The sequence below is a fragment of the Geospiza fortis genome, unplaced genomic scaffold, assembly GCF_000277835.1.
Source record: "Geospiza fortis unplaced genomic scaffold, GeoFor_1.0 scaffold113, whole genome shotgun sequence".
Classification (NCBI taxonomy): domain Eukaryota; kingdom Metazoa; phylum Chordata; class Aves; order Passeriformes; family Thraupidae; genus Geospiza; species Geospiza fortis.
In genome coordinates this window covers 1,725,766-1,742,112 of record NW_005054429.1, presented here as the reverse complement: position 1 = coordinate 1,742,112, position 16,347 = coordinate 1,725,766, and the positions used below count along the sequence as shown (strand labels likewise).

Below are 16,347 nucleotides of genomic sequence, written 5' to 3'. Positions count from 1 at the left end.
ATCAGGCTGTTGAGGGAGCCAGAAGTGCCAGCAGGGAGTGCAGAAATGCCTGCTGACCACAGGCATGGAGACACTCACCGTGCAGCTCAGGTGAGCACCCACCCAGCAGGAGGGGCAGGAGCTATCACAGCTCAGTATCACACTGGCAGGATCCCAAATCCCACAGCTTGGCAATCTGGCAGAACTGCTAAACTGCAGTGCTTTGAACTGCTGCTGCAGAATGCTCCAGTATTCCCTACATGTGGACAAGTGTGCATATGTGCTGGGACTACAATTACAATAAATCGTACCTAATACATCAGCAGATATCGACAGGCTTACAGAAGACTCCTGGGTTTGATGGCAAATGCACAGTGGCAATTAGGTTTGTGGGTTTTTTATTCGAGTGGAATAAAGCTTTCCTTTGTAAAGCACCTGAAAGTCTTTGTTTAAATAGTGTAATTCCAGTATTTGTTACACACTGGGGACTGAACCGGAATATTCCTACTAGTCCTACGTAGCTGGGTTTCTGTGGTCAATCAGAGCAGCCCTAAAGATTGCTGTAGTTCACATTCCCATTTTACAAATCCTCGGATTCTGTGTCAAAGTTCAGAATAGACACAAAATAAATCACCACAGTCAAATATGCCAAGGCACTTAGAGGAGAGACTTTCCTCAATGGCTTCCTGGTGGTTCCCAGGAAGCAGCTCCACCACTGTGCTGCTGCACCTCCTGCTTTCTGTGTGACCCTGGAACTGCCCACAAACCTGCCCAACACCACTTCCAGACCTAAAACACAAGGTACTTCACAGCCTCATAGTAACAAAAACATGCTGTTGATGCTTTGCAGAAACCAAAATGCACCAAAGGCTATTCTTTACATTTGTGAAGCTCCTTGTCAGGTTGTTCTGCTACTGAGAGAGGCACAAGCTGGACAAACAGTGGCTTCTCCCTTGGTAGAGCTGTCCCACAGCCACATCTATCACAGCATCCTGCAGTGTGAGCACACAACCTGCCAGATAAACTTTTCTGGGGTGCTACACAGCAGGCTGCCACTCAGTACAACTCCTTAATTTTGCTAAATTTCACCTCCATATAAACAGCCCTATTCTAACTCTCTTTTGGAGGCCAGAGCTGGGAAAAAATATTCAATGCAAACAGAAAATAAAGAGTTGCCATTCAGTATTCTGAACCAGGTTGGCTGCTCACCAGCTGTAATATAAACACTACAGACCATGAAGCCCCTATAACCATCTTCTTTATTTCCACCCAGGTATGTTTACTGAGTCTGTTAATACATACCACATTGTGGCAACTGCCTTCCTATGAAGCTAAAAAATGGAGCATATGAAGACAGAAAACACCTGTAAAGGTGTTTAAAATGAAATTATTATCATTATACTATAAAAGTTTTGAGGAAGTAATTTGTGCCTTCACCAAGGAAAAAAAATACCCATGAACCATACTTCAGAGCAAACTGGGAAACTGCCAAAAGAGGGACAGTTCAGTGATGTTTAAACTTGCAGGTTTGGGATGCAGATCATATAGGAGAGTAGAAGTAGATTTTTCTAACATATTCTGCAATGAATTATTTGTTTTAAAAGAAGCTTGCAGCAACTTGGGAGTTTTGAACTCACAAAAATTCCTTAGGGAGGGGAATAGATCACTTTTTTCCTTTTTCTTTATACAATAAAGCAGGATGCTGACACTTATGTTTCCATGTTCAGATACAAAATTCAGAGGACCACTCTTACATTCCTTTGCCAGAAGGTGCTATCTGCATTACTAGGGGATATGCATAATCAGTGTAATTATGCATGAATAATGCTAACAAAGTCTTCCTGAAATTCATTAAAATCACAGAAATGCATTCTGGTGAAGCAAACAAATTGCATAGAAAAATACTTTTGATCTCTCACCACACTTGTCTCAAAACCCAATTTATTCTCAAATTCCTGCCCATTTCTAACAAATTACAAACCAAAGGCTGAGTCACATCAGTGGATGGAAAAAAAAAGCCCAAGATAAAATCCTCCTGAGCTTCAGATGAGCTTGGTTTGTTAGAGCATGGTGCTGATAGCACCAAGGTCATGGCTCCAATCCCTGTGTAACTCATTCATTCATTAATTCAATTCCCTGAGAGCTGGATGCAGTGATCCTTCCAGCTCACAACTGTCTGTGACTCTGACACCAGTGACTTCCAGACTGGACTTGCTCACCTTATTTCCAACTGGTTATCTGGAAATCTCAATTTGCTTTTCCTCGGAAAAAGAAGTAACAAGCAGCTTGCTACTACTTACTAACCTAATTTCCTCCTTTTTCATCACCCTAAAATTGATATATTTTATCATTTGCCCTTGAACAATGAAGCTCCTAAAAGGGAAACCTCTCCACATTTTAAACTGTTACTCTTATATCTTAACTGTGAGGATGTTTGATCAAGTGATTATAATGATTACCTTATACAATCTTACATAATCATTATTTTTTTCAAAACTAAAATGTTTGCTTTTTTAAAAATAGCTCTAACATATTCATCTAAAAAAAAATTAAAATCATATGATTTTTTAAAAAAATAATTACTTAATTTATACGTTCATTATTTTTTCTCTTACATTTTGTTCCTTCCCTTTTGCACATAAAATTATCATCTCCAGCAACTGGAGATTTAATACTTTAAACTTTAATTAGAGAACAAACATTACTGTAAATATGTATAGAAAAAAGAATGTTCACTGAAAATGAAATGGATGATTTGTAGACAAACATTTTTACTAAGGCAGTTTCTCTTTTTGGCATCAAAGAAACGCTGGAAGCTAAGACTAAGTTTTTGTTTTGTTTTAAATTATTACTAAAGGTTTATTCTTATCATAAAATTTGAAGGGCTTTTATTACAATGCATAGTGTTTGCACCAAGACGAAGGTATTTTCTCTTCCACGCACACACTAAAACAAGAGTGAAATACGGACACTGAATTCCTTACTTACTGGAATATCCAAGCAGCTGCAACAAGGAGGGCCAAGATCCAAGATCAGGGAATGCAGAAATGCACCTTTGCTAAAGTTGTGCAATAATTTGCAAATCTATTTTGAAAAACTGATTTTTTTTTCCCAAAAATCCATAATCTGAAAGAAACAGGGTCTTGGGCCAGAAACCAGAACTTTGGCATAGAGAGAATAGATAATTTACACTCTCTCTCCCCCCCCTCTCTCTCTGGAGGTAAGTGGGAAGGAGGAAGTATTTTGCAGCCCTTCCCACCTCCTCCTCCTCCTCACAGTGATAGGTATCTACCACCTAGAGAGCTCTAACTAACCATTAAGGTCTGATTAAGATGCTTTATAAAACATTATAAGCCAAGAGATAGGATAAGCACATATGAAATACCTTATGTGCAACTGGCAATCAAGGCTGAGGTATTCATAATTGTCTGTGAGATTTCAACACCTTCCTGTAAAACCAATACTCTGCATGTCTCAAGTTATACTTCTTCCCAGAAATCCCTTTTCCTGCTCTGGATACAACAGGCTTGGGCATCATTCATTTTTGCACAATATTTAAGAATTGCTCAAATAGCTTAGGATGTGTAAGAGGGTTTAGAGTTTAACTGCACCACTGCTGCCATTCATACAGCAATCTTGTACCTGGTGTTGGAGTTTTGAAAGAGTTTTGCATTTGGGTCACTCCACCAAAGATGACAAATAAAATTCCTCATGAATTTTAATTGTGAAACTTTGTTCCATCTGCAATTGCACTTTCAGAAACTCCAGGTACATTATGACACATACATTATTATAGTTCATAACTCTACAGAATGAAGCAAAGGCGACAGAGTGACTGAAAGTGGAAACCGAAAGCAAAGTAAGGCAACTTACAAGGACTGCAAGCCACTCAATCCTCTGATGGCCTCATTAGGTACCGTCTTCAGCTGATTGTTCTGGAGGGTTCTGTAAAAATCCACTGTGTTAATAAAGTAGAATTGGACAATCATCTTTATCAGAGCTATAGATAACAGAAAAGCCCATAGTCCTGTTATAGTTTCCCGGATTTCTAGTGTATGTAAATGCATACAGAATTCTCAAGACCAGATGCCCAAAGGCAACAATGAAACAATGGTCTACTTCAGTTTTATTTACAACTCATTCATTAACAGCATTAATTTGTAGAGAACAACCTGTGACACAATATGCTGAAATTCCCTTGGGAACTCACTGAAGAGGTTAAACAACAACAGGAGGACAAATTTGCTACAAGAGATTATATGTTATTGTTTTCTTGTGGAATTATCTCACACACGCTAGAAAACACACAAACCTCTAATTTTTCCTGAAGTTGCATCAATACACAGTGCATCAAACTAATTTATGAAGTGTGTTCACAACAAAGCACCACTGGGCCAAGCTGAATTAGCTATACTGTTGGGGGTTTCTTCAAAATTCTCTTATAGGACAATGCATGCCATGTGAGCTCTTTTATAAAGAGAATGTAAATGACCTTGTAAAATCTTAAGTCAGTTTTGGTGCATACTGGGGTAAAAATTCAAGTCACAGCTTTTAATTAAGACACATATCCCACATTTTTCCAAGAACTGCCAGAATTTCAGGCACCTCCAGTGTTGGTATTGCAACAGATGTGTCTTCAAGAGTTTTGACAATTTGCATTCAATTTACAGCATATTGTATTAAATAGTATTGCAAATGGGCAGCTCCCTAATCTGTACCCTGGAAATAATGTCTGTATTTTTTTCTTTAAAACCTCAAGGTCTGCTATTTTTTTTAATATCTCTTTAATTAACTACCTATTACCCTGCTAGCATTTGGAAGTATTTAGATCATCAGAAATGCTGCAGTTTTCAAATAGTTTTTTAAAACCTTAAACAACAGAAAGCTTTTTTTATTCTTAGCTATGGAAAAACAACTGCCATAAAAATTCTTATTTCAGAAGGAAAAACAGAAGATTTTTTTTAATAGTAAGTCATTTTCACCTAGAGAAGCATCAAACTATAGCAATTTTTTCTATTGCCAGTAGAGGAAAAGACAAACAATGTATTAAACCTCTAAGTATAGTACCACCTGATAATGTCAGCTACCTGACAGAGTATGCTGAAGGTGTGGAGAACAACAAAAGCTTACATGTCCTTTTCAGGATTTTTCCTCTGATTCTTCTGCTACAAGATATACTTCAGAAACAAGTAAGTGTTCTAATAAAATACAGTAATTCTAGTTTAGTCAAGTTCATCACTGTCATCTTGACCACATGCAGCAGCCTTTGTAAAGAAAAAAAAAGTAGAAAGTAGGAGAGTTCTACTTTAGGAGGACAGAGGGCAAAAAAATTTCCTCCAGCCCACCAGTAAACACTCTGGCTATGCACTAAGAAACCATAGAGCAAGCTATGAAGCTCTAAAACCCAATTACTTACAGAACTTTGAGTTCTTTCAACCCAGACAGGGCCTTTGGATGGATAAAAGTAAGGTCATTGCCAGCCAGTCGCCTGGAAAAAAATTGCAAAAATAATTTCAGTCACAAAATACAGTACTTCTACAACCATCTAACAAGGAAAATCACTGCAATATCGAATCTTGCAAGCAATTATGCATTTTGCATTCAATTACACTACATTCACAATATTCAAAGTTTGTAATAGTTCTTTTACTTACAGCACATTTTTAACAATGAGGATGCATTACTCAGACTTGTGGATATTCTTTTGCAAAGGTGCTAGAAAAAGCATACCTTGGAATGATGAAGAACCTTCTTATGGCGCTAGGTTTGAAAGTGCATTTACCAACATAATCCTCTGGCTTTCAGCATTGCCCCACTGAAATAGGCTCTTGTTCCCATGTATTTTTAATCTATACAGCAGTTTCTAAAGACAGTATGAACTTAAATAAAAACAGATGCTAGATGCTACAGCAAAGCAGCACAAGTCTCTATGAAAATCCCAAATATGAAAACAATATTCAGAAGCAAGTGGTATGCTCACCCAGTGCTGACAATTGACAGGACACCTGTTGATATGACCAAGACATAATACTGGCAATATTTCATCTTTTTGGTCAGCTATTTGGAGGAACTTTTGAAGAAAGGAAACTCTTTTGGGGCAGGGAGAAATAGAGCAGGATTCTTGGGCATATACTCTCTCTCAAAATGTGACTGGTTTCAGATCTGGACTGCTAGACATTAACACAAAGTAAATTATGAAGATCAATGTGATAATAAAACTAATCAAGAGGGGAGATGCTGCAGAATACAAAGCAGGAAAGCAAAAGGAAAGCCAAAACAGCTGCTTCCAAACAGCTCATTCCCCCTCCCCCCACTCCTTTTCTTTCTCCAACCTTTTACCTCTCCCCTGCCTAGCAGATCCAGCCTTGGTTGAGCTGCTAATAGCTGTATTTCATCAAGGGTAAAGACAATAATGCAAAACACCTGGTAATCCAAAACTGACAAAAGATGCAAAAGTTTCAGCCAAAGTATTTGGTTTTAGACTTGGGTTTCATATCCCAGCTAAGCAAAAGCAACGCTGGACAAGGTTGTGCAATGAAATCACCCATGGAAATACTATGTACAATCCAATAAGTGTTAATAATTAAAAAACAATCAACGTGCTTTTAACAAAGGTTACAGAATATCAAAACCCATCCCTGCTGTTACAAGGCACTGCGAAGCAAGCCAGACACAGCAAAGGGAAAATATTATTACGAAGAGGCAAACAAAGGAAATAAGAGCAACACCTAAAGGATCAGCTTGCCAGAACATAGCAATGTTATTACATTTTTATCTCCTCCTCTAACTACATAAAAGAGATTACCAAAGCACTTAATGCTTACATAAATCTGCTTGCAACAGAATTAGTGACTTAATAAAATGCTGCCTGATAGAGAGGATGCTAGTTATCTTTATTAAATCCATTTCTCAAATGCAGATGGTTATATTTATAAACCAAGGGAGAAGAGGACAAGAACACCTTCATGAACAAGAAGGTGACAGAAGATCGTACTTGTTCTTAGAAAACTGTGTTACTCTTGCTTGTTAAGGTGGATTTTGGGTTCTAGTCTTGGTATTTTCACACAGCCCCCACCTGCTATTGTTCTGACATCACTACAAGCATGTTAAAAAACCCCCCACATCTGCTGACTGCTGAGAAAAGTTAATCTGCATGCTTGAGTATAATCAAACAGCTCTGAAACTAGAAGGAAAATAAGAAGAACCTATGTATGCTTATTCTTGAAATCTCCTGTCTGCAAGCAACCTCAGAATTTCAGAGCTGGGACATGATTTTTCAAATACTTTGAATTTTTAACATTAATGGAAGTTTCCAGATAGCAACTACAAGACCCCTAAAATTCATTTTGTTGTCAGTAGCTGTCGAAATCAACTTGATTAACTTTATCTGGGGGGATGTGGAGGGAGGTTTGCAATATTTCATGTCTTTCCTTCTAATAACTTATTTACAAGTTCACGGTAAACAGAAAGAAGTACTGATGAAACATGCTGGGTCTCTATAGCAGAGCCAGTAATCTGCAAAACATGTTTCTGTTAAAATGTGTTTGAAACAGCATAACACAAATCCTTAAATCAAACAAAATTCAACTGAGGCTGTTGCACCTCATTTTTCATGCAAACACTACTATGATTACATATTACACAACTCAAGGAGTGGCAGCCCTGGTAAATGTGTCAGGAAGCTCTGCCAAGGCTCCCCATTAATCTGCTCTGTGTGAGGCTTGTCAGGCATCTGCTCCCTCTCCCAGAGAGACTGGGGATTGTTGCTTTAGCTTTGAAAAAGCTGAACTAAATACAGCTGAATAGTCTCCCTCAACCTGAATGGCACTAACAACCTAGAGAGCACTGGAAACAATGACAGCTGAGCCAGAGCAAGACTGGTGTGACTTCAAATAGCAGGACTCTGCTTTCCTCAAGGCAGCTCCTACTTCTTCAGCCTTTTTCCAACCAACCAACAGAAAAACCCCAACCTTTGTAATCAATTACATTTCCATTTCTCCACTATCTGGCAGTGTTCCAGGCTTTACTCATCAGTTTGCCAAACACACATTCATCATTCACATCCTAGCCTTGGGGAGCTGCTCATGAGGAGGTTCCAAGTGCAGCTCCCAAGCAGGCAAAGATCAGTAGATCACACACTGCTCTCGACACATTTCCCCTGCAGCAGCTGGAAGAATGGAAATGCTTCTCTTTACACAACCAGGTTCATTTTAAAGAGAGAACTGAAAAATAAATAGCATACAGTATAGCGCACGTAGAGCATTATAAATTGCCATTGAAATCATCCAGTCAGGTTTTCCATGTTACCTTCTTTCAGCAAGTCTTAAAAATATTTATTATTAAATAATTTGAAAGCATCTCTGTTTCTCTCTCTCACGCACATAATAAATGGACTAAGGGAAATCACAGTTTTACCAAGGCCAAAACTCTAGCACAACAGAAAAGACACAACTTTCATCTCCTTGCAGCAAGACTCACTATCCTGCTCGAGAGCAGCCCTGGAAATCCCTGCTCTATGGTGGGACAATTCCACATTGTCACAAAGCAGCACTTTAAGGCAGCCCCACATTTACACTATCAAGGGCTGAGTTTCTATCCTTCCCCTCATTCAGAGTGGAAAAGGTTACAGATATCTAGTCTGAAATCCACCTGCTGCCACTGAACCATGGTACATCACCATTAATTAGAGCACTTTCTCCAAAAGGCAGCGGGCTGCAAAACAGATTCACCCACAAAGACAGTAAAAAATTGAATTAAACAGACAAGTGTAAAGTGCCCTGCCATGCTATACGGCCACAAAAAACTTTGCTATCTCTTACTTCTCAAGGCACAAACACAGCAGCAGGCATCATCTGAAGTATAAATGTGTATCACACTGACCACGAGTTTCTCTGCTAACTCTATCCTGGCTCCCCTTGTTTGGAGACTCTGCCAAGAACTGCAGCTATTATTATTATTAATTCTAGCTGGAATTAGTGCATCTGAGCTAAACCTTGGAGGTTTTTCCAGTGGAGTCACAGATGTAATGTATGGCCACAGAAGGTATCTTTCTTGTAACTGCTTAACATTAAATGTTGTAGTTTTCTATTTTTACTTTAAAAATAAATATTGAGTGTTTAAATGGTAAATTTCAACAAATTCAAATTTACAGATTCAATTTCAGCATAGCAGGATAACAGAACAGGACACATGGAGAACAAAATCCTTCTGCTAGCCTGTCATACAGAGGTGAGCAATATCCTTTAATCATTATTTTACTGACCCAGTAAATAATCTCCAGATGTGGAGGACAACTTGTTATTGCAGATATCAGGATGCAATGTAGCTGAAAACTAGCCATTCATGTTGTCTCATTCCCAGAGTACACACCACGCCTAGGTCCTTGCACTGAGCTGCAGCTAATACGGTTTTCTCTCCTTTAGGAAATTAAATCTTTTGCAATTATGAGTCTGGCAACCCAGCTGCAGGTTAACCAAGCCAAGTTAATCACTGGTGTGGCTCCAAAAGTCAGGGAGGGTGTTCCAAGGATACATTTTTGCCTGTAACAATTAAAAGCATCACTCTTCTCATGACAGGACACAATAAAACCTCTTGGAAACCTCTGTCCTTGTCCTGCATCCCAGATGGCAGTGAACCCTAGGATACTTGAGCAAAGAGTTTCATCTCCTTCCATCCATCTGAAGGTCTTATGCTCATACAGTAAATGTTTTTGCTGTGGATTTTTGGTTGGTCTTTCTTTTCCTCTTGATAGAATGCTCCTAACCTTTTGTCTCTCTTGTCTCTGAGAAAAATATAATGGCTACATTGAACAAATTCAAAGAGTGTCAGAGACTGCAACCCTGACATGTCATAATAAAACACCTGATTTATTATTTTTACTTCTACATTAGCTGATTTGTGGTAAGACCCAAGACTCCTAGTTCAAGGTTTAGTCAAGCCTGAGCCTTCCCTACCCATCACTGTTCCTCTGCCTGGCCAACATTTACTTTTAGCTATCCAACTTTTACCTTCCTATTTTCATCCCATTGGAAAACATTGCATTGCTTCCCCACCTGTACTTTCACAAACTCTAGTTTTTGTGCTTACATTGAACTATTCTGTTATCTTTACATGCCTGTCCCTAACTTCCACTTTTTCTGGGTTCTCTGTGTTTTCCAAATACAAACTTGAATTTTACTTTAAGTTCTCCCACGACAGAAGTCATCTTCGGAAATGCCTCATAGATAACTTAATCCAGGATACCCTGCAAGTATTTCCTCAAATCTGAAGGACCTTCAGTTTCCATCTGTGCCAAAAGAGCGGCCACTTTGGAACAGAATTCTGTTTTTCTCAACAGATGATGCCTATTTTTATTCTACAATTTATTAATCAAGGCTGAAAGCTCTACAGGAGAGGTACAGTCATTTGCAGGAAAATACAGGGTTTTGCTGCATGCCTTGTGCAGGGGTGGGTGCCCTGCCTGGTGAGGGCACACGCCTCTGCAGACAGCTCCTAGCCCAGATGGGCAGCTGCAGAAAGGAGGAGCTGGGAAATGGAATCTGGGTCTCCAGACTAAACCTGCCTTTGCTTGTCTGGGAGTAGCAAACGGCCCCTTGGGGACTCGTGTCAGCAGCAGCCTGCTGCATTGCTGGGAAGCCAATCTACTGCCTCCAGGTTACCCCAAATTCCTCCACACCAATTTAACAAAACTGAGTGGATACTTTACTTCCCTGTTGCTAATAGAAAATGCATTTGTCGCCTCCTTTTCTTGCAGCAGCTTTAGTATTACACAACCTCCACCATTATTTATAAAATTGTGAGTACTACACCAAGACACATCATGACTGAAGAAAGAGAACTGTAACTACAACAGCACTGAAACTGCACCAACTCCACTGCTTGTCATGATCTCTCTCTTTCCAGCATTTACAGCTCTCTCAAAATTATACTGAGCTTTACGATAATTGCTTGTTTTCAAAATGCATTTTAGTCTAAAACGCTAAAATAGCTAAGTAAACGAAATGGACTGATTAAAAAGTCTAAAGCTTGTTCATAACTTCTATGGCTAAATTGTCAGCAAGAGTCACCAGCATCTACCAGAACACAAAATATGCTTGATGGTAACACTTTCCATGGACTATCAAAAACAGAAAAATAAATTACAACGGATTTTCAGGAAAGCAAGCATTTACAACCATGCACAATATGCTCTGTCCTTTCATTTTCAAGCACTGTCTGTATTTGCACAAGACCTCAAGGTAGAACCCGCAGACTGCAACACATGCACCAAAAGAAATAATACAACACAAAACAATTCTTATACACTACAAGTTGTTGAAACAAGTGGTCTTTGTAATCTCAACTAGTATTCTGCAGCAAAAAACCTCAGAAGTTTGCATATATTTTTTAACATGGACATATTTGTTGTAAATATAAGCAACAATACCATGGCATCTAGAAAACTGGTTAACACCTAGTGTGCAGCAGAAACGCTGAGCTGTTGCAGAAAGCAATTTTGTGACCTCTCACCTCCAAAGCAAAATGCAGAAAACATTTTATAAAATACATTCTCCTCTCCCTATTTGCCTTTGCATATCTTGGACTATGTTGTAATAAGTTTGCTTTGCTTTACCATAGGCCAGATAGACCTTCCTGTTGATAGCCATCTCAATATCAGGTAATAATGCATTTCACTCACCTAGTCTGCACAGCAGAGACAGAGATGGAAGCCACTAAGTTTGCTTTTGATCAACTGGGATGCAACAAGTCCATTAACTACAGATTTGTGATTTAGTCAGATAGTACTATCCAGATGGTCAGAAGGTTTCCAAGATCATGAAATATGTTAATGGTCAGATAAGAGAGGGTGAAAAAACTGCTGCTGATATAGAAAATCCTCAAAGTTGCTTTGGTCTGTTCATACAGCCTTGTCTCCTATCCAGGCATGGGATCTTTGAATGACCATGCATCTAGCAAGTGACACTGCAAAATGGCAAAGCGGGTTAAGTCTACATGCATTTGGCAATTAAACTTTTGTTACTGGTTTTCCAACCACTTCAGATGCATATTGGGCAAATGCAAAACACAGGTTATGCAGTCACCTTCACAATTAATGACCTTAGAGAAACTGAGGTAATTTTCACTATGATTCTTTGATTCAGCTTAGGTTGTCTGTTAGCTTTTTTCCAGCTAAAATAAAACCAAATATTTTAACAGAATAATCTAGAATTTTACTTTTATATAAGAAGGGCAGGAAAGAGAACTTTATAGGAGTCAGGTTACTATTTCTGTGCCAGGACATCTGCCAAGGCTAATTGGCCAGGAATACCTCTGTACTAACAAAAAAAAAAAAATACAAGAACACAAACATCCAAGCAGAGGGAAGGAAAGGAGCTAAAAGAATGGCATCACCACATCTCCTCATGGTAACACACAGCATCCTACTATGAAACTATGATGACAGCAAATACTCAGTTCTCAGTTACTTTCTCAGAGGATAAGGCATTCACCTTCAACACACAGGATTTATTTTTTCTCCTTTTTTGTCTAAGGTTTTCAGAGCTCATGTGATGACTCTTGAGACCCTGGCCTGAACTGGCTACCAGATCACTCACACACACACCCCTTTTGTTCCACACTCCAGTTTCTGAAACTGAAAGGAGAAGGAGGGAGGACTGCATGGCACGAGCACCATTTGGAGAACTGTACTTGGAGATACACAGCTCAAGAGCTTCTCAAGTTACTGCTCAGCCTCCAGAAGTTTTTTGTGCGGTTTATACCTTCAGACAGGCCCAGCCTGGCAACTCAGGCAGCATAATAAATAAGGCTTGTAAGACTGGTCTTGAAGTGTAACACTGCAAAGTTCAGCCTTCAGGCCATTCAGCTAAGCCAGCTGCTGTGTGTGTGCATGTGAGCAGAACACTGAAACTCAAAAAAAACCAACAGATAAGGAAAAGGTTTTGTTGTCCTCTAAAAGTACTTGCAGCAGAATAACCAGTCTTGGGATCCTTATATGCAACTATGTCAACTTTGGAAATCAACATGTAGAAACAGAAACTGGAAAGAACTTCCTCATCTTCGAAAAAACTATGGAATTTACTCAACCTACTAGCATCTATCCCCACAAACAGGAAAAAACATGCAGCTGTCAAGCAGAGCAAGAACCTTCTAAGCCACAGAAATATTCTTGTATCAGCATGATTAAAACTCATCCAGAACCAAACTGATTTAGGACTCACAGAGATAAGAAAACACTAATTAAACACAGGTTGGCCAACATGTTTTGAAACATCATTTAGCATTTAATGCAGACCAAGTAAGTGATGTTTAAAAATATCTTAGCTGACTGTGGTTAATTCTACTTGGGAGTCTTTGCCTAAAGGTTTGTCTTGACTAGAATTTGAAGGTGCAAGTTCCAACATGCTGATGGGCTTTGTAAAGCTTCAGTGCACACAAGGCAGCAAGCGTTTCTAATGTGAGCAGGCTGGTCAAGTTAGGCTTTTAACTTGCTACCACACGAGTAACCTACCCCTTGCATTTTTTTCATTAACATTTTACCTCTTGGAATTCAGGCTGGATCAACTGAGGAAATCACCTCCTGCAGCTGTTCAAATATTTAGAGCTGGTAGATCGATGAAGGGCACTCATTGGCTTCCAGCCCTGTGTCATATGGCTCTTTTTGAGGAACCAACAGCTGGTAGCTACACTGGCTGCCTTTGTAAAAAAGCAGCTGGAGAAAGATCTCTGCCTGTTCCTCAGACTCTGCTGGTGGGGCTCAATGGACAGAGATGGGGTGTGGGGGTTCTAGTTGTGGGTTTCTCTGGGTCTGGATTGAAGGCACCTGAGACAGTAGTTCATGTTCAGACTCAGGTGTTTATTATTCCTTATCAGTAAAACAGTCTCACTACCGTTGAGTTCTGCAGCTTTTCATTAGAAGGCACAAAAGGGCCAAGAATCTCTTGGTACAAGGTCTTTTAAGACTAAACTATCCAATTAAGAGCTGACACCTGGATTATTTTCCCTTTTAACGCAATAACTGATCCCAAAGAGCCTGCAATGTGGACTTTTCTGCCCAATTACAAAATGCCACCCAAATCTAGGGAGAAGAAGGAAGAAGAAGCATGAAGAAGCAGCCCAGGATGACACCCTGTGCCCTCCATCTTGCTTCCATCCACAACACACTAAAAATCCCAAAACCTCAATTTCTCACCAAGTAATACACCTACACTGCTCTCTATAATCTATTTCACACTTGTGTGGATTCCAGTCCATCTTGAAGTCTGGGAAACTTTGTCCATGGATGAGGGTCAAAGTCAGTGCTGCCCTGGGGGTCAGGACACCCCAGAGCACACAGGGAAATATCCCCAGTGCCCTGGGTTTCCACAATGGGGCAGCAATGCCTCCAGTTGTGCCAGCCTGTTTTACAAGAGGATGTTTAACCACAGTTTTAGTTATCACATGTGAGCTAACACAAGGCATCAGGACAACATGAAGATTCATTCTTACCTTTTCTACCCAAAGCAAGTCCTTTATCTCCCATTTCTAACTATCAACCTTGGGATTTCTCACATACATGAAAGAGAAAAGAATGGCACCATCTCATCAACATTCACACGCTACGTTGAAAATACTGCTCTTGAAAGACCTAGTGCTGAAGGATAAGGCAAGCATTTCCACCAAGTGTTCCACAGCCAGGTGAGAAAAGACACAGCAGCTTAAACTAACAGCCCAGCCTTGGCATAGCTCCAAGACACGTCCTACTCATAAAACCCAGGTAAGAAAAAAGACACAATACTCCCTTTCCCTGTCCAAGGATGATACAACTTGGTGCTGACTGAGAAATTAGGAGGAAGTGTACCATCTAAATTACACACTGAAACAGATACTACAAAAATAAGCAGCTGTGGCATTTCAGCCAGGTGGTCATCTTCAGCTGCAGTCAAGCGGGAAAATAACTCTAGACATCTCCCTTGCAGATACTTCCTGATTACAACCTTATGGCAAAAACCCACCTCATTTTCACTCCTAGTATACATTTTAATTATTCCTTATGTTCCTAAAATATACTTTGTCAACTAAAAGCCATGAGCAGAGACTCTGGAGATACTTAAGAAAGACCTCTTAAGACTTGTAATCAACATGGATATAATTAAGCAGTCAAGCAAATACTCAGTCACACTATTTATTTTCTTGCAAAAACTAGTTGCACGTGTGTGGTCTCTTGTTCACTGTTTATTCATTTCTCAAAAAGCAGATTAGCATTGTGTTTCAGAAAAGACTTTTACTGAGCTAACTCTTTATTACTTTTTTCCCCAATTATTTTTAACCCGCCATTTAAATAAGAAAGTTTTGCCCTTGCCTGATAAAACAAACAGTATCTGAAGCATCACAGGAGAGAGACTATTGCATATCATGTATGAGCAAAAAACAAACACACATCTTGGTATCAGTACACATCTGGAAGTTGACTGAGCCCTGGTGTCTGTTGGTGCTTTCAGGAAGGATTCCTTTCCTTGCAGCATTACTGGCTGTGATATGGTTTTTATACCCAACAATCCAAGAGTGGAGACCACCCTCGTCCCTGATCCTTGCAGGAGAAGGTCAGGGCTGACTGGCTGGAAAATTACCTGTGTTCCTTTTGGACAATCACATCCTTCTGTCACAAGTAACCCACAGAGAGACACGGAACAGATTGTAGTCCTCTGCTTCTCACATGGACCAGCAGCCACACAGCTAAAAGCTGATCATCTAAATCTTGCTCATGAATGCAGGGCAAATGAGATCACAACATTCTAAAGCGTTAAGAGTGGAAATCAAAACAAGCTTAAAAGGTCATTTAGTCAAAGATACTTTTGCATTATTGGAGTGGTTCAAGTTTCTGAAGACAGACTAGAAAACTGGCCAAGAATAAAAATAATTTTAATTGTGCCTTCCTCAATAAGAGACTGCCTTTTTAATTAATCTAGCAAATCATTCACAAATAAAGTGTAAAATCCTTCAAACTACTTTAGATAACTTTACATATTGTAAGGGACTGCCACCTTTTAAAAAGGCCATCAAAATATAACACAACCTGGATATTCTAGTTATAAATTCACACTGGAAACGGTTTCTACTTTCTAAAAACACTGCATTATCTAGTTATATTTTCCTCTTCTAGCTTTCTATAAATACTTCAGGTGTGGTTAGAAAACCACAGCCAAGTTCTTCAAGAATTTTTGGATTCCATACCATGTTTAAGGCTCCAGCATGTTTATGTTAGCATTTTCTGAAGAATACACATCATTAACTGCTAAGGCAAAACCCTTGGTGGTCTGCTTCTCCCTGACTCTGACCACTGCCATTCCAATACATTGCAAATGACTTCCAGATGGGTATCAGTTACACAGA

The 16,347-nt window shown here is 39.4% G+C and overlaps 1 protein-coding gene across 1 annotated transcript in view; it reads right to left on the bottom strand.

The window, feature by feature from the left end:
* The window catches only part of LGR4 (leucine rich repeat containing G protein-coupled receptor 4), a 75,927-nt gene that overhangs the window by 23,246 nt on the left and 36,334 nt on the right, over window positions 1–16,347 (bottom strand). Inside the window, exons 3-4 of the mRNA XM_014309434.2 lie at window positions 5,396–5,467; window positions 3,853–3,924 (exon numbers count right to left, since the gene is read on the bottom strand). Of these exons, the coding sequence (XP_014164909.1) occupies window positions 3,853–3,924; window positions 5,396–5,467 (144 nt within the window). The remainder of the gene's footprint in view (window positions 1–3,852; window positions 3,925–5,395; window positions 5,468–16,347) is intronic.